This window comes from Ranitomeya imitator, chromosome 5 (genome assembly GCF_032444005.1).
Source record: "Ranitomeya imitator isolate aRanImi1 chromosome 5, aRanImi1.pri, whole genome shotgun sequence".
Lineage (NCBI taxonomy): Eukaryota > Metazoa > Chordata > Amphibia > Anura > Dendrobatidae > Ranitomeya > Ranitomeya imitator.
In genome coordinates, this window is record NC_091286.1 from 131,407,143 (window position 1) to 131,425,863 (window position 18,721).

At 44.0% G+C, this 18,721-nt stretch overlaps 1 protein-coding gene across 1 annotated transcript in view; it reads right to left on the reverse strand.

Annotated features, from left to right (window-relative positions):
• The window catches only part of SHPRH (SNF2 histone linker PHD RING helicase), a 144,472-nt gene that overhangs the window by 99,024 nt on the left and 26,727 nt on the right, over positions 1-18,721 (reverse strand). The window contains exons 5-8 of the mRNA XM_069769156.1: positions 13,644-13,722; positions 13,039-13,189; positions 11,393-11,480; positions 494-756 (exon numbers count right to left, since the gene is read on the reverse strand). Of these exons, the coding sequence (XP_069625257.1) occupies positions 494-756; positions 11,393-11,480; positions 13,039-13,189; positions 13,644-13,722 (581 nt within the window). The remainder of the gene's footprint in view (positions 1-493; positions 757-11,392; positions 11,481-13,038; positions 13,190-13,643; positions 13,723-18,721) is intronic.

The following is an 18,721-nucleotide window of genomic DNA, read 5'->3' on the forward strand; positions in this document are numbered from 1 at the left end:
CAGTGCAATATAGACACCCCGATTCCAGCGATGTATCACTTAGTTTACGTCCTGCAGCAGTTGTGATGCAATCATACTTTTTAGATGTAGGATGTAGAAGAGCTCAGAATGCTGCCCCCACCCACACCACAGCTCACTATGTTCATGGTGTATTGACAGTGAGCTGCTAACCAGTGCAGGGGGCGTGGTTGGACCAGGACTCATGTGAGCATCAGTCCCGGCTGTGATAATTACTTGTTGTTAAAACACTCATTGTATTGAAACAACAGCAAACAGCCTAATAAGTGACATATCGCTGAAATCAGTGTCTAGGCCCCTACCTTATGGTGCACACAGATTACATAGCAAAAAGCTGTTGACGGACTCCCTTCAATAAGGTCGAACAGCTCTAGCCTATACACACCAAGTTTGTCTCACATCTCTCATTCAAGTAAATTTCTCATAACCTTTAAAACAAAAAAGTCACCATATATACAGGTCCATGACGACTCACCAATTTTTGGACTGAAGGTTTATCTCGGGTCATCTGCTCTTTAAAGTTCACCCCCAGTTTAAAGGATCCTTGAAGTCCACGACCTTTAACTTGTTCCACTATCTTTTTGGAAAGCAGCTTATCCAAGGTCTTTTTGAGCAGTCGATGATTCCTCTGCATGTGGTAACTGTACATGGAGCTTACATATTTAAGAATGCCGACTGCTGACACACCTCTGCTTGTGTTCATTTCTTTAATTGCTGCTAATACCATGACCCGTACACCTGGTAACAGAAAAATGACAAGCAAAAGTCAAATCTTAACCCCTTAGTGACAGAGCCAATTTGGTACTTAATGACCAGGCCAATTTTTGCAATTCTGACCACTGTCACTTTATGAGGTTATAACTCTGGAACGCTTCAACGGATCCCGCTGATTCTGAGATTGTTTTTTCGTGACATATTGTACTTCATGTTAGTGGTAACATTTCTTCGATATTACTTGCGATTATTTATGAAAAAAACGGAAATATGGCGAAAATTTTTAAAATTTTGCAATTTTCAAACTTTGTATTTTTATGCCCTTAAATCAGAGAGATATGTCACAAAAATAGTTAATAAATAACATTTCCCACATGTCTACTTTACATCAGCACAATTTTGGAAACAAATTTTTTTTTTGTTAGGGAGTTATAAGGGTTAAAAGTTGACCAGCAATTTCTCATTTTTACAACACCATTTTTTTTTAGGGACCACATCACATTTGAAGTGATTTTGAGGGGTCTATATGATAGAAAATAATGAAGTGTGACACCATTCTAAAAACTACACCCCTCAAGGTTCTCAAAACCACATTCAAGAAGTTTATTAACCCTTTACGTGCTTCACAGGAACTGAAACAATGTGGAAGGAAAAAATGAACATTTAACTTTTTTTTGCAAACATCTTAATTCAGAACCATTTTTTTTATTTTCACAAGTGTAAAAACAGAAATGTAACCATAAATTTTGTTATGCAATTTCTCCTGAATACGCCAAAACCCCATATGTGGGGGTAAACCATTTTTTGGGCGCACCGCAGAACTTAGAAGTGAAGGAGCGCCGTTTGACTTTTTCAATGCAGAATTGGCTGGAATTGAGATGGGACGCCATGTCACGTTTAGAGAGCCCCTGATGTGCCTAAACAGTGGAAACCCCTCAAGTGACACCATTTTGGAAACTAGACCCCTTAAGGAACTTATCTAGATGTGTGGTGAGCACTCTGAACCCCCAAGTGCTTCACAGAAGTTTATAACGTAGAGCCGTGAAAATAAAAAATCGCTTTTGTTTACACAAAAATGATCTTTTCGCCCACAAATTCTTATTTTCACAAGGGTAACAGGAGAAATTAGACCACAAAAGTTGTTGTGCGATTTCTCCTGAATACGTCGATACCCCATATGTGAGGGTAAACCACTGTTTGGGCGCACCGCAGAGCTTGGAAGTGAAGGAGCGCCGTTTTACTTTTTCAATGTAGAATTGGTTGGAATTGAGATTGGACGCCATGTCGCGTTTGGAGTGTCCCTGATGTGCCTAAACAGTGGAAATCCCCCACAAGTGACACCATTTTGGAAACTAGACCCCTTAAGGAACATATCTAGATGTGTGGTGAGCACTTTGAACCCCCATGTGCTTCACAGAAGTTTATAACGTAGAGCCGTGAAAAAAAAAATTGCATTTTTTCTACAAAAATGATATTTTTGCCCACAAACTTTTATTTTCACAAGGGTAACAGGAGAAATTAGACCACTAAAGTTGTTGTGCAATTTCTCTTGAGTACGTCGATACCCAATATGTGGGGGTAAACCACTGTTTGGGCGCACCGCAGAGCTTGCAAGAGAAAGAGTGCCGTTTTACTTTTTCAATGTAGAATTGGCTGGAATTGAGATCGGACGCCATGTCGCGTTTGGAGAGCCCCTGATGTGCCTAAACAGTAGAAATCCCCCACAAGTGACCCCATTTTGGAAACTAAACCCATTAAGGAACTTATCTAGATATGTGGTGAGAACCTTGAATGCCCAAGTGCTTCACAGAAGTTTATAATGCAGAGTCGTGAAAATAAAAAATATTTTTTTTTTCCACAAAAAAGATTTTTTAGCCCCCAAGTTTTTATTTTCACAAGGGTATCAAGAGAAATTGGACCCCAAAAGTTGTTGTCCAATTTGTCCTGAGTATGCTGGTACCCCATATGTGGGGGTAAACCACTGTTTGGGCGCACGGCAGAGCTCAGAAGGAAGGAGCGCCGTTTTGGAATGCAGACTTTGATAGAATGGTCTGCGGGTATTATGTTGCGTTTGCAGAGCCCCTGATGTACCTAACCAGTAGAAACCCTCCACAAGTGACCCCATTTTGGAAACTAGACCCCCCAAGGGACTTATCTAGATGTGTGGTGAGAACTTTGAATGCCCAAGTGCTTCACAGAAGTTTATAATGCAGAGTCATAAAAAAAAATATATATATATATTTTTCCACAAAAAAGATTTTGTAGCCCCCAAGTTTTTATTTTCACAAGGGTAACAAGAGAAATTGGACCCCAGAAGTTGTTGTCCAATTTATCCCGAGTACGCTGATGCCCCATATGTGGGGGTAACCCACTGTTTGGGCGCACGGCAGAGCTCAGAAGGGAGGGAGCACCATTTGACTTTTTGAGCGCAAAATTGGCTGTCGTGTTTGGAGACCCCCTGATGTACCTAAACAGTGGAAACCCCCCAATTCTAGCTCCAACCCTAACCCCAACACACCACTAACCCTAATCCCAACCTGATCCATAATCCTAATCACTAACCCTAACGATAATCACAACCCTTACCCCAAAACAACCCTAATGTCAACCCTAACCATAACCCAAATCAAAACCCTAAATCCAACACACCCCTAATCCTAATCTCAACCCTAATCCCAAACCTAAACCTAATCCCAAGCGTAACCCTAATGCCAACCCTAACCCTAATACCAACCCTAATCCAAACCCTAACCCTAGTCCCAACTCTAACCCTAACTTTAGCCCCAACCCTAGCCTTAACTTTAGCCCCAACCCTAACCCTAGCCCTAAGGCTACTTTCACACTTGTGTCGTTTGGCATTCCGTCGCAATCCGTCGTTTTGGACAAGAAACGGATCCTGCAAATGTGCCCGCAGGATGCGTTTTTTGCCCATAGACTTGTATTGCCGACGGATCGTGACGGATGGCCACACGTCGTGTCCGTCGTGCACTGGATCAGTTGTGTTTTGGCGGACCGTCGGCACAAAAAAACGTTCAATGAAACGTTTTTTTGTACGTCGCATCCGCCATTTCTGACCGGGCATGCGTGGCCGTAACTCCGCCCCCTCCTCCCCAGGACATAGATTGGGCAGCGGATGCATTGAAAAACTACAGCTGCTGCCCACGTTGTGCACAATTTTCACAACGTGCGTCGGTATGTCGGGCCGACGTAAGTGTGAAAGAAGCCTAACCCTAAATTTAGCCCCAACCCTAACCCTAAATTTAGCCCCAACCCTAACCCTAAATTTAGCCCCAACCCTAGCCCTAACCCTAGCCTTAACCCTAGCCCTAACCCTAGCCCTAACCCTAGCCCTAACCCTACCCCTAACCCTAACCCTACCCCTAACCCTACCCCTAACCCTACCCCTAATCCTACTTTTAGCCCCAACTGCTGTTCTCCTGCCGGCCGGCAGATGGAGACAGATGGCGGGCGCACTGCGCATGCGCCCGCCATTTTCTTCTGCCGGCGGCCAGGAGGAGCAGCAAGAGGATCCAGGGACACAGGTGAGTATTGTAGGGTCCCCGAATCCCCCTATTTCTCTGTCCTCTGATGTGCGATCACATCAGAGGACAGAGAATTACACTTTACTTTTTTTTTTTTTTTTTTTTGCGGTCGCCGGTAAACAGTTAATTACCGGCGATCGCAAAACAGGGGTCGGTAAAACCGACCCCGATCATGCTCTTTGGGGTCTCGGCTACCCCTGGCAGCCGAGACCCCAAAGATTCTCGCGGGGCTGGCCGGCGGGCGCACTGCGCATGCGCCCGCCATTTTGAAGATGGCGGCGCCCACCGGGAGACACGAGGAGCACCGGGGGAGCTAGGTAAGTATTGGGGGGCCACCTGGGACCCCTTTTCTCTGTCCTCCGATGTGCGATCACATCGGAGGACAGAGAAATTAAAAAGAGATCGCGTTTTTTTTTTTGCGATCGCCGGTAAACGGTTAATTACCGGCGATCGCAAATGCGGGGAGGGTAAAAAAACCCCCGAATCATGTTCTCTGGGGTCTCGGCTACCCCCGGCAGCCGAGACCCCGGAGAAAATCCGACTCTGGGGGGCGCTATTCACTTTTTCCACAGCGCCGTTAATTAACGGCGCTGTGGTTTAAGTACCCTTAGCGGCCGCCGTTAAAAGGCGTATCGGCGGTCGCTAAGGGGTTAAAGTGACCGGTCACATCCAAAAATTTTATTTACCTTACCTACAGGTATAGGACTAATATGCAGGAAAATAGTGTTTAAATTCTGTATGACGCCCTTACTGGAGCAGCAGCTACAGTGAGAAAATTAAGTTTTATTCTCCCTGCAGCCGCTTGATTCCAGTCATTGGGGAGGTGCAGGGAGAGGCAACAGAAATCACTCCCATGCTCCTTGAATGACATCCCTCTCTGCACAAACATGCTGCATAAACACACACATGCGTTGAAGAGACATCAGTCAGAGTGCCGGGGAGTAATTAAAGGGTATTCATAATATAGTAAGCAGTGACTGCAATTGCTCCCTGCACTGCTGATGACTGGAAGCAAGCGACAGCATGGAGAAAATAACTTCATTTTTCCCCTGTAGCTGCTGTTCCAATATGCCTCCTACAAAGAATATAACTACCATTTATCTGGAGATCAACCCTACATCTGCAGCGTTTCTAAATGTGACATCTAACCTTTCAAGTAGGTGAAGAATTATTTAATAAAAGCTCACACTTCATCACATTTCATGTCATATTAGAGATTGCAGAAATAATAGATCTCCAGATGTCACTTTAACCCCTTTACCCACCAAGGATGGTTTGCATGTTAATAACCAGGCCAATTTTTCCAATTCTGACCCATGTTCCTTTATGAGGTTAATACTCTGGAACGCTTCAACGGATCCTGGTGATTCTGACACTGTTTTCTCGTGATATATTGTACTTCATGATAGTGGTAAAATTTCTTTGATATGACTTGCATTTATTTGTGAAAAAACAGAAATTTGGAGAAAATTTTGAAAATGTAGCAATTTTCCAACTTTGAATTTTCATGCCATTAAAATACACAGATATGTCACATGAAATACTTAATAAGTAACATTTCCCACATGCCTTCTTTACACAGCACAATTTTGGCTACCAATTTTTTTTTTTAGGGAGTTATAAGGGTTAAAAGTTAACCAGTGATTTCTCATTTTTACAACACCATTTTGTTTGGGACCACATCACGTTTGAAGTCACTTTGAGGGGTCTATATGATAGAAAATACCCAAGTGTGACACCAATCTAAAAACGGCACCCCTCAAGGTGCTCAAAAACACATTCAAGAAGTTTATTAACCCTTCAGGTGCTTCACAGGAGTTTTTGGAATGTTTAAAAAAATGAACATTTACATTTTTTAACAAAAAATTGATTCAGCCCCAACCCTAACCCTAACTTTAGCCCCAACCCTAATGGGAAAATGAAATAAATACTTATTTATCTTATTATTTTTCCCTAACTAAGGGGGTGATAAAGAGGGGTTTGATTTACTATTTATAGTGGGTTTTTATAGCGGATTTTTATGTTTGGCAGCTGTCATACACTAAAAGACGCTTTTTATGGCACAAAATAGTTTTTGCATCACATTTTGAGAGCTATAATTTTTCCATATTTTGGCCCACAGAGTCATGTAAGGTCTTGTTTTTAGCAGGACGAGTTGATGTTTTTATTGGTAACATTTTCGGGCACATGACATTTTTTTGATCGCCGTTTATTCCGATTTTTGAGCGGCAGAATGAACAAAAAACAGCAATTCAAGAATTTATTTTTGGGGGGTTTATACCGTTCCGCGTGTGGTAAAATTGACGAAGCAGTGTTATTCTTCGGGTCAGTATGATGACAGCGATACCTCATTAATATAATTTGTTATGGTTCGGCACTTTTATACAATAAAAACTATTTTATATAAAAACTATTTTTGCATCGCTTTGTTCTGGGAGCTATAACTTTTTTATTTTTCCGGTGATGGAGTAGTATGGGGGCTTGTTTTTTGCGGGACAAGATGACGTTTTCAACACGATTATTTATATCTGTCTTTTTGATCGCGTGTTATCCCACTTTTTGTTCGGCGGTATGACGATAAAGCATTTTTAATGGTGTTCACTAAAGGGGTTAACTAGTGGAACAGTTTCATAGGTCGGGTCGTTACGGACGTGGCGATACTAAATATGTGTACTGTTATTGTTTAGATTTTTTTTATTCAATTATTTATTTAGTGATAGAATAAATATTGATTCTTTTATTATTATTTTTTAAAATATTTTTGCAATTATTTAAAAAAAAAAATTAATTCATTCTTTACACTGTATCCCACTATGGGACAATCATTTTGTGCAGGCTGATCGCTTCTATAGCAGGCATCGGGGTCTCTGATCCAAAGGTAGAGGGGCTGTCAGGCCCTCTGCCGGCTCCAGTAGACTGCGATCATATTTGATCACAGTGTTCTGGGGGTTAAAGTGTCGGGATCGATCCGTGACCGCTCCTGTCACTTAGTGCCGGGTGTCAGCTGTGACAATCAGCTGACTCCCGGCCCCGATCGGCCGCACATCCCCCCGTGTGCACGGCCGATCGGTATTGACGTACTATTCCGTCCACGGGGATTAAGACCCAGGTCATATGGACGGAATAGTACGTCGGATGGCAGAAAGGGGGTTAAATTAAAGATTTGGAACCAGCTACTTTTGGAATTCCCATCATCCATATATGGATAGAGTATGTCTCAATGTGTGAACAGTGGTGGCAGGTCCAATGGGATCTTCATCTTCCCAAGAAGATTATACAAAACTCAGTTTTCAGAAAAAGAGTACACTTACCACTTATAATGAAGAGTATATGTGCATGAAAATAGAGCACTTCCAACCTCCATTCGCTAGATCAGTTGTGGTTTCTAGTTGTCAGAAATCTGACAACATATCCTATTAATGTGTCTCTGGTACTGCAGATTGGCTCCTATTGAAGTGAATAGGAGCCAAGAATAGTCACTGCCCAGTGAATAGAGATGTGCTGATCTGACTCTGTACACCTTCTCATATGTCCACAGTAGAGCTGCTAGCAGCTGACCGATGGGGTGTCAGTGTCGGGCACTCACACATCTAATAGGTATGACCTACCTTTAGGATAGGCCATCAATATATAAGTCCTGAACAAACCCTTTAATAAATATTACTGTCTTTTTAAAGGGAATCTGTCATCTGTCAACATGACGTAGGGGTTAAAACACAGAATTCAGTGATGTGACACTTATTGGGCTTTGTGTTGTTTACTTACAATGAAGGTTTTATCAGGAGGATATTATCACTGCTGGACAAGGTCTCATGTGTCTCGCAGACTGACCAATCCCTCCTCCTGTGATAAGCAGCTCGTTGTCAATAGACAATGTACTAAGAAGACTATGATGTGAAGGGGGTTAGCTTTCTGACATCTGCTACATGTTACATCTAAGAATTCTGATTATTTCACAACTGCTGCACCTGGTAAACTGATACATATTGGAGTCACGGTCAATTTTCCTACATCATGTTGTTCTCAGATGAGATAGCATAAAACCTGCTGAAGGATTCCCCTTAAATGGAATCTGCCAGCAGGTTTTTGTTATGTAAGACAGCATGCTGTTGAAGTTAAAACAGATTTCAGAGATTAGAAAAGGGGAAACACACAAGCGCTGATCCTAAACACAAAGTCCCTAGCAGCTGGAGTCAGGGCAGGTAAGTGCCAATCCTGCTATAGAAGTATTAGAAAATAAAAATTGCAACTGAAACCGCGCATAAAGGGACCAAAAACACGTGTGGAAATATGTAGACACACGTGCAAACAATGGAATGGTACCTGGGGGGCTTCTGGGGGCTGGACAATACCAACCAAAATGCAGAAAGAACCACCAGGGTCCACCCGTAACCACTGCTGAGGAGTGACCCAATAACCTGCAATAATAATGTGGCGGGCCCCCTACCAAATATAAGATATCAAATAGAATGTCCCGATAAACACAAATGGTGAAAAGATGGACTTACCAGAACACAGGTGCAGTGGTGTCAGCGAGGTGGACGCACTTGGGGTTCTGTGGTGAAGAGCCCAGCACCAGGAAGGTAGAAGGCGTGAGGGCGAGCAGACCTGGAAAAGACTGCAGCACGGCGGAGCACCGAGAGATAGGTGCCACAGGATGAATGGATAAGTCCACGTGGGTGCTGCGCAGGGAAGCCCCGAGGAGATATACGGGCGAACCTGCAGGGGAGCAGGCACAGGAACGCTGTGCAGTAGCTGCGTAGAGCCAGGGAAAGCCCCGGCCGGTGGCGTCCCTGGATACGAGCGGGGGGAAGATAGCCGACAGAAGACTCAGCGTGTGACGTCACAGCTACGGAGCGGCACTGGGACCAAACTTAACCAACGCGTTTCAGAGGAACTCCGTCCTCCTTCGTCAGGGTTACCGGTCCCTGGGTGCTCAGATGATTATCTTCGGGTTGGTGGCTCGGTCTCATCGGGTTAAGTGGGGGCTGTTAGCTTCATACCTTTATATTCTGCTACCACTCTTTCATATGGGCAGCCCAGATCACTGGGGATAGGGGCGGGCCGCTTGGGGGTTTGACTGACAGGGCTCTTGTATAAATCATCTGAGCACCCAGGGACCGGTAACCCTGACGAAGGAGGACGGAGTTCCTCTGAAACGCGTTGGTTAAGTTTGGTCCCAGTGCCGCTCCGTAGCTGTGACGTCACACGCTGAGTCTTCTGTCGGCCATCTTCCCCCCGCTCGTATCCAGGGACGCCACCGGCCGGGGCTTTCCCTGGCTCTACGCAGCTACTGCACTGCGTTCCTGTGCCTGCTCCCCTGCAGGTTCGCCCGTATATCTCCTCGGGGCTTCCCTGCGCAGCACCCACGTGGACTTATCCATTCATCCTGTGGCACCTATCTCTCGGTGCTCCGCCGTGCTGCAGTCTTTTCCAGGTCTGCTCGCCCTCACGCCTTCTACCTTCCTGGTGCTGGGCTCTTCACCACAGAACCCCAAGTGCGTCCACCTCGCTGACACCACTGCACCTGTGTTCTGGTAAGTCCATCTTTTCACCATTTGTGTTTATCGGGACATTCTATTTGATATCTTATATTTGGTAGGGGGCCCGCCACATTATTATTGCAGGTTATTGGGTCACTCCTCAGCAGTGGTTACGGGTGGACCCTGGTGGTTCTTTCTGCATTTTGGTTGGTATTGTCCAGCCCCCAGAAGCCCTCCAGGTACCATTCCATTGTTTGCACGTGTGTCTACATATTTCCACACGTGTTTTTGGTCCCTTTATGCGCGGTTTCAGTTGCAATTTTTAGATTTCAGAGATTCTTCTTTTATCAAGTTCTGAGGTTTTGTTTCCTTACAATGATTGTTTTAGCACCAGTAGCTCATCATTGTGGAGACTAGCTGGTTACATGTGCCCTGGCCCGACACGCCCCCTTCTGTGATAGGCACCTGTCTATGGACTTTGTATGAGGTGAGCCTGGTGTGGGCGGGGTTAGCTTTCTCAGCTCTGCTTCATTTTAAATCTAAAAGCTCTGGTTGTGTCAGTACGGCTGCACCCAGTAAACTAAGTGATACATCGTTGGATTCAGCTTCTTTTTGCCTAAATCAGGCTGCTCTCAGATGAGAGCAAAGACCTGCTGACATATTCCCTTTTACAATTATTATTTTACTAGTGAAACCGCAAATAAATAGAGAATCTAGTAAGACTTCTAAGTGACAATATTTGTGGAAGTCACATTTATGGTGCTTATCGGTCATTCTAAATGGCTCTAGAAAGTTAACTTTGTAATCAATTGTAAAACAAAATGTGACCTGATGCTTATTTCCAGTCATAAGCTACATTATCAGCCATTCCAAGCTGGAAGACGTTTTATGTATTCATAGGACCACATATGATTGTCAATAGACAATGTGACGTGGTAGAACCTCCGGAGCATTGTTTGTCTATTTCCAGAGGACACAATGCCTGCAATCATTTTCTGCTTTCAGGAAACACACCTTTTATCCCTGTATTAACCTACAAAAGTTACCTTGCATGCTTCAATTTCTAGGTGCAGAAGTCCAAGACAGCTCAGCCAACAGCTGGAATCCCCCAAGATCAAACATGTTTGGATCAGCAGAACTTTCATGTTTATTTCAATAAGGATAGACGCCAATCAAATCAATATTATCTGTTAATTAATATTTTATGCTTATAGTCGACAAATGTGTGGCTGTCGCTGTGGACACATAAACCTCCCCTTATCTGTGCACCTACTGTCTATTTTATCACAATACAGTAGAACTTAACTTTGTCTCATAACAAATATGTTAGCAGTTGCAGCTCACACAGCTCTGCAAAAATATTGCAGCCCTGACTGCCTGTGAGATGGAAGTGAGGTATAATCACACACAGCTCTGCAGTGAGATCAGGAGAGCAGAGAGCAGCCATTACTCATCACACTGGTAACTCCCCCCTTTTATTTAGAACGATAACTAGAGGCAGATTCTCGTGCAGATCAGTGTCTATAGCCCTGAACAGCTCATTTACATATAAGAAAAACATTGATTTCTCTGGACTAAGACATTGGATCACAGATATCAAGGTATCATTTTATTCAGCTTAAAGCAAACACTCACTAGGATAAGTTTGCCTGTTGTCCACTGCCCTGCATTTCTTTGTCTTTTCTTTGGGCGGAGGTGGAATAAAGTAGTTCACTGTTTTCCCCTAAAAAAAAAAAAGTTCATCAAGTGTGATTATACAATAAAGGAAAACGGAAATATGTGACACATACCCCTTCAAGACATGCGCCGTACTACTACGTACACTGTTGTGTCTCCCCCTTTGATGTGGACTCCGTCGCTGAGCCCACATCTTTCTTGGCACATGTCAGCGGTTCAAAACAGCTGACAGGTGCCCCTAACAGCCGTGGGTGGAATCGTGATCCACCCATGGCTGTTAACCTGTTACATGCCACTGTCAATTTCTGAAAGCAGCATTTAATGTGATTACGCTGGAAGGGCATCATTAATCTCGCCCTTCGGCACTAGTGTCACATGATCACGGGTCGCTGATGGGTTTTGGATGACAATCCGGGGTCTGCAGCAGACCCCTGTGGTTGTCACTGCCAGATTGCTATGCCAGTGGTCGGTGCTCATAGTAAGTGAGCAATTCTGCTACAAACATGCAATGTGATCATTGTTTGGGTGTAGCAGAGGCGTTCAGAAGATTGCAGCTTCTAGTCTCTCATGGAGACTATTGAAGCTAGTGAAAAGTTAGAAAAAAAAAGGTTTTAAAAATATTAAAAAGATATAAAAGTTTAAAGCACCCCCCATTCAAAATAAAACAATTAAAAAACAACACATATTTGGTATCGCAGCGCTCAGAATCGCCCGATCTATCAAGCTATATAAAGAATGAATCCAATCGGTAAATGGTGTAGTGAAAAAAAAAAAAAGTCAAAACGCCAGAATTCCTTTTTTTAATCACTGCAACATTGTATTAAAATGCAATAATGGGCGATCAAAATATCGTATCTACACCAAGTTGGTATCAATAAAAATGTCAGCTAGGCGCACAAAAAAATAAGCCCTCACTCAACCTGAGATCATGAAAAATGGACACGCTACGGGTCTCGGAAAATGACGCAATTTTTTATTTATTTTTATTAACAAACTTTCGTTTGTTTTTTTTCTAAGAACTGGAGATTTATAATGGCCGGTTTGTTTTAGCATTTGGTGAACATGGTAAAAAAAATAAAATAAATTTTAAAAAAAGGTTGCGGCATTGCACTTTTTTTGCAATTTCACCGCACTTGGAATTTTTTTCCGTTTTCCAGTACACAATATGGTAAAACTAATGGTGCCATTCAAAAGTATAACTAGGGCCGCAAACAAATAAGCCCTCACATAGCTATGTTGATGGAAACATACAAAGTTATGACTCTGGGAAGGAGGGGAGCGCGTCTGATCTCCAGGGTCATATGCAGAAGATTTCTGATATATATTTTTCTGCTTTAAATTAGCAGACAAAATAGTGCAAACAAAATGAAAATATGAAGGCAGAAAATGGGATATTTTTTCACTTTCAAAACACATCACTAGCAATTATTTCTAGAAAAATATTATAGAAACAAAATCTGAGAAGAGAATATGTTACTGCTCCAAAGAGATTCTGTCTTTTTGCTTGTTGCAAACCACAATTTATCACTAATCTTGAAATTCTCAAGTGCCTGCGGTTTCCATTTGTGCTGGCCGTCATTCATGAGCCCCGGAATGCTTGTTACCTCGGGTAATGTCAGCACGTCGGCTTTGACATCTTTCCTGGGATGACAAAGGATCAAGCTAAGAACTTCCACTGTCTTCCCAAGACCCATTTCATCTGCGAGAATACCTCCAGGCCAATCTCGAGCAGCGGCGGGACGTTCGCGGATGATACTGGAGAAGATCAGAGCACAAGACAACAGACTGCATGAGTGATTGCCGTGTGTAAAACACACATTTCTCACGTAATAAATTATTAATGGGTTGTGATAGAGGAGTGAATGGGAGGGATAGGAAAAACATTAAGGCTTAAAAAATGGAAATAAAAGCTATTGTGAACATAGCCATAAAGAAATACTCGAGGAAAGTGTATACAATATAATATGTTCCATCTGGTCTTCTGAATAGTCGGCACTTTTAGCAGACACTGCTGACAACAGAATTTATAAGCGGGCATTGCCCCCTGCAGCGGATATTCTAAAAGATGTAGAAATGACGGCTGGTTCTCTATGCCCTGGATATGACTTGTATACCAAGGTGGTGAAGGAATCATTGTACAAGGCCTGGCCTAAATCACTTCTGACACTAAGAACTCCACAAAGTAACAATGCTATTAAATAAGCTTTACCTTCCCGAAAAAGGATTATAGTAGAGTTTAATTCCATCCATTGTAGCGACTTCTCTCCATAATGGATGCAGTGCATTTTCTACATAGAAGAGGAAAAAAAATGAATCATATAATGGACTTAAAACACAACACAAAACATTAAAAGTGTTGTCCGGTCTCAAGCTACAAGTCTGCAGTCACTCTGTGTGAGTAATACCCAATATGTGGTCAAAAACTACTGTTTTTGCACATGACAGGACTCTATAAAGGGAAGAATTGTTATTTGTCCTATTTCAAACTCCTTTCAAACAAAATGTCACAGAAAGTAAAGTAAAAAAAAACATATTTCGGGATTAACAGCATCCAGGGAGCAGTGTAAAGTATTTTATAATAAATCTAATTACAAAAGTGGCTAGTGTGTAAAAAATAAATTAGAAAGGACAATTTAGGCACCGGACCAAACCTCTGCGGTAATGCCATACATGACAACTTTAGAAGGTTATGCGGGACTATTCATTTATTCTTTCACTGTGGGCTAAAGAAATAACAGGCAGCTAGATGCTACCTACCCGCCTGTTGTGCAGGTGTCAATCTCTGTCGGAACAGAACCAAAACAGACCATTCCTACCGGTGATTCAGCAGCTTCCACTGATGTCACGTCGACAGAGCAGAGGCTTCACTTCCGCTCTGCTCTGCTGATAGGGCGTGACTGCTGATGTCATGCTGATTGACAGGCAGTGAGGAACCACTGCGCCTTTTCCCATTTGGTGTACGCATGCTCTTCCCACATGTGTGGGTCAGCGTTAGAGCAGCAGCCTTTCCATTCTCATCAGTAAGGGGTTATGCCGGGTCACAACTTAGGCAGGTGAGCAAATACTGTTCTGTGAATAAAATACTTAGAGCCCCTCTTTTCCCTCTCTTTTTCCTACTATACACAGGATATGAGCCCATGACAATAGTGATGGGGACAATAGAATAAAGAATACAAGAGGTATATGATGTAGAAGCAAATGACCTGGGTACTTTGGTCCCAAAGCAAAGTATACCACGGACAATAAGGAGAAGATTGACTGGCGGTAACGGAGCAACGCTGCGTGAACGACTCCAAAGAACGACGCTGAATGGTCCATATCAGAGGGAAATACGGTTAACAAGTATATGACTGGCGTGGCTGTGTTTTAACTGAAGAATTTGAAAGCACCTTGGAGAACTACAAGCCCCGTGATTTCTGGTAGCACCTATAGAACGTCTCCCATTATGGGCACATCTGGATCCCATTCTTCAGATTCAGACAGAAGCCCTGGGTGGAAGCCTGCAAAGCTGTGCTGAACGCAGTGTGTACCTAGCCCACGTCTTGCAGCGCTGGGGTCCTGGGTTCAAATCCCACCAAGGACAACATCTGCAAGGAGTTTGTATGTTCTCCCTGTATTTGCGTGGGTTTCCTCTGGTTTCCACCCAAATTCCAAAAACATACTGATAGGGAATTTAGATTGTGAGCCCCATTGGGGACAGTGATGATAATGTGTGCAAACTGTAAAGCGCTGCGGAATATGTTAGTGCTATTTAAAAATAAAGATTATTATTATTATTAACCTAATGCAACCATGTACAATTGCCTGGAAATAACTTTTCAGAAGTTCCTTGGGGAAAATCTGTAGATATACAGGTCCTTCTAAAAAAATTAGCATATAGTGTTAAATTTAATTATTTACCATAATGTAATGATTACAATTAAACTTTCATATATTATAGATTCATTATCCACCAACTGAAATTTGTCAGGTCTTTTATTGTTTTAATACTGATGATTTTGGCATACAACTCCTGATAACCCAAAAAACCTGTCTCAATAAATTAGCATATCAAGAAAAGGTTCTCTAAACGACCTATTACCCTAATCTTCTGAATCAACTAATTAACTCTAAACACATGCAAAAGATACCTGAGGCTTTTATAAACTCAATAAACTGGTTCATTACTCAAAACCCCTATCATGGGTAAGACTAGCGACCTGACAGATGTCAAGAAGGCCATCATTGACACCCTCAAGCAAGAGGGTAAGACCCAGAAAGAAATTTCTCAACAAATAGGCTGTTCCCAGAGTGCTGTATCAAGGCACCTCAATGGTAAGTCTGTTGGAAGGAAACAATGTGGCAGAAAACGCTGTACAACGAGAAGAGGAGACCGGACCCTGAGGAAGATTGTGGAGAAGGACCGATTCCAGACCTTGGGGAACCTGAGGAAGCAGTGGACTGAGTCTGGTGTGGAAACATCCAGAGCCACCGTGCACAGGCGTGTGCAGGAAATGGGCTACAGGTGCCGCATTCCCCAGGTAAAGCCACTTTTGAACTATAAACAGCGGCAGAGGCGCCTGACCTGGGCTACAGAGAAGCAGCACTGGACTGTTGCTAAGTGGTCCCAAGTACTTTTTTCTGATGAAAGCAAATTTTGCATGTCATTCGGAAATCAAGGTGCCAGAGTCTGGAGGAAGACTGGGGAGAAGGAAATGCCAAAATGCCTGAAGTCCAGTGTCAAGTACCCACAGTCAGTGATGGTGTGGGGTGCCATGTCAGCTGCTGGTGTTGGTCCACTGTGTTTCATCAAGGGCAGGGTCAATGCAGCTAGCTATCAGGAGATTTTGGAGCACTTCATGCTTCCATCGGCTGAAATGCTTTATGGAGGTGAAGATTTCATTTTTCAGCACGACCTGGCACCTGCTCACAGTGCCAAAACCACTGGTAAATGGTTTACTGACCATGGTATTACTGTGCTCAATTGGCCTGCCAACTCTCCTGACCTGAACCCCATAGAGAATCTGTGGGATATTGTGAAGAGAAAGTTGAGAGACGCAAGACCCAACACTCTGGATGAGCTTAAGGCCGCTATTGAAGCATCCTGGGCCTCCATAACATCTCAGCAGTGTCACAGGCTGATTGCCTCCATGCCACGCCGCATTGAAGCAGTCATTTCTGCCAAAGGATTCCCGACCAAGTATTGAGTGCATAACTGAACATTATTATTTGTTGGTTTTTTTGTTTGTTATTAAAAAACACTTTTATTTGATTGGATGGGTGAAATATGCTAATTTATTGAGACAGGTTTTTTGGGTTATCAGGAGTTGTATGCCAAAATCATCAGTATTAAAACAATAAAAGACCTGACAAATTTCAGTTGGTGGATAATGAATCTATAATATATGAAAGTTTAATTGTAATCATTACATTATGGTAAATAATGAAATTTAACACTATATGCTAATTTTTTGAGAAGGACCTGTACAAGTGAGAACGTGAAGGTCCAGCACTGCCTCTGCATGGTCCTGACTAGCCAAGCTTGTAATCCCAGTGTCTGAGGTAATCACGATCCACTCGACCTTGACTGTCACATGGCAAGCGGTAGTCAGACAGGACTGTGACAGTCAAGGAACTTCTGAAAAGTGGACGTGACTAGTTACTAGGGTTGAGAAAAAGACACGGCCCTCAAATAGTCAATGGTTGGTGGTGCTCAAGTAGGGTGTCCAGCCCATAGTATCAATCATAGAAAAGACTTGGCACTCAAAGACAAGTATGGCAAAAGCAAAGTTCCATTTATTATGCATCTGGTGGTAACTTTCTTGAACATTTTTGGTCTACATCCAGACCTTCATCAGAAGTCGTTTACTTTGAATCCAGGAGTAATTTCAGGTAGACTGGATGCCGGTGGAGAGCTTGTGTGGAGCAGCGAGTAGAAACAAGTGGTAATCTGTATTTCCAGTTTTGAGTTAATGATATGCTCGTGCTCTGGGGCAGACCGTGGGGGGTCTTCATGTGGTGTTTCTGACAAAAAAAACCATATTGTGCAGGTTGCACAGCGGCATTTAACTAGTTAACAGCCACGGAGGATCGCAATTCCACCCACAGCTATTGCGGGGACATGTCGGCTGTTCAAAACAGCTTACATGTCCCGGAAAAGAAGTGGGCTTACCGCTGGCGCCCACATCAAAGCGGGGGATACCGACATCAGCATACTAAGGCTGGGTTCACATTGCGTTAGTGACAGTCCGCTAACGGGATCCGTTACATAGCGCCACTAAAGCAATGTAACAGATTCGTTAGCGCACCCATTGACGGCAATGTATCTAACGCATTGCTAACGTATGCCATTTTTGGCATGCATTAGCGATGTCCCGTTATTTTCTGACGGACCTCGAACGCTGCTTGCAGCATTTTTCGGTCTGTTCTCGCTAGCGCAGATCAGGCATCTGCGCTAGCGGGATCGCTAAACGCAATCCCTTTTTGTACATTGCGTTAGCGCATTTCGTTAGCGTATGCGCTAAACGGATTGCACTAAAGCAATGTGAACCTAGCCTAATACGTCCGATGGAACATGCGAGGGATTAACCCCTTCCCGACCTTTGACGCCACATAGGCGTCATGAAAGTCGGTGCCAATCCGACCCATGACGCCTATGTGGCGTCATGGAAAGATCGCGTCCCTGCAGGCCGGGTGAAAGGGTTAACTCCCATTTCACCCGATCTGCAGGGACAGAGGGAGTGGTAGTTTAGCCCAGGGGGGGTGGCTTCACCCCCTCGTGGCTACGATCGCTCTGATTGGCTGTTGAAAGTGAAACTGCCAATCAGAGCGATTTGTAATATTTCACCCATTATAACGGGTGAAATATTACAATCCAGCCATGGCCGATGCTGCAATATCATCGGCCATGGCTGGAAATACTAGTGTGCCCCCACCCCACCCCACCGATCGCCCCCCCAGCCCCCCGATCTGGCCGGTACACTGCTCCGGCTCCCCTCCATCCAGTGCTCCGCTCCCCCCCGTGCTCTTGTCCGCTCCCCCCGTGCTCCAATCACCCCCCCCCCCCGTGCTCCAATCACCCCCCCTGCACTCCGATCCACCCCCCCCATGCTCCGTTCCACGCCCCCGTGCTCCGTTCCAGCCCCCCCGTGCTCCGTTCCAGCCCCCCGTGCTCCGTTCCACGCCTGCCGCGCTCCGATTCCCCCCCCCCCCCCCGTGCTCCGATCCCCCCCCCCGTGGTCCCCCCCCACCCCATCATACTTACCGATCCTGCCGGGGTCCCGTCCGTCTTCTCCTTGGGCGCCGCCA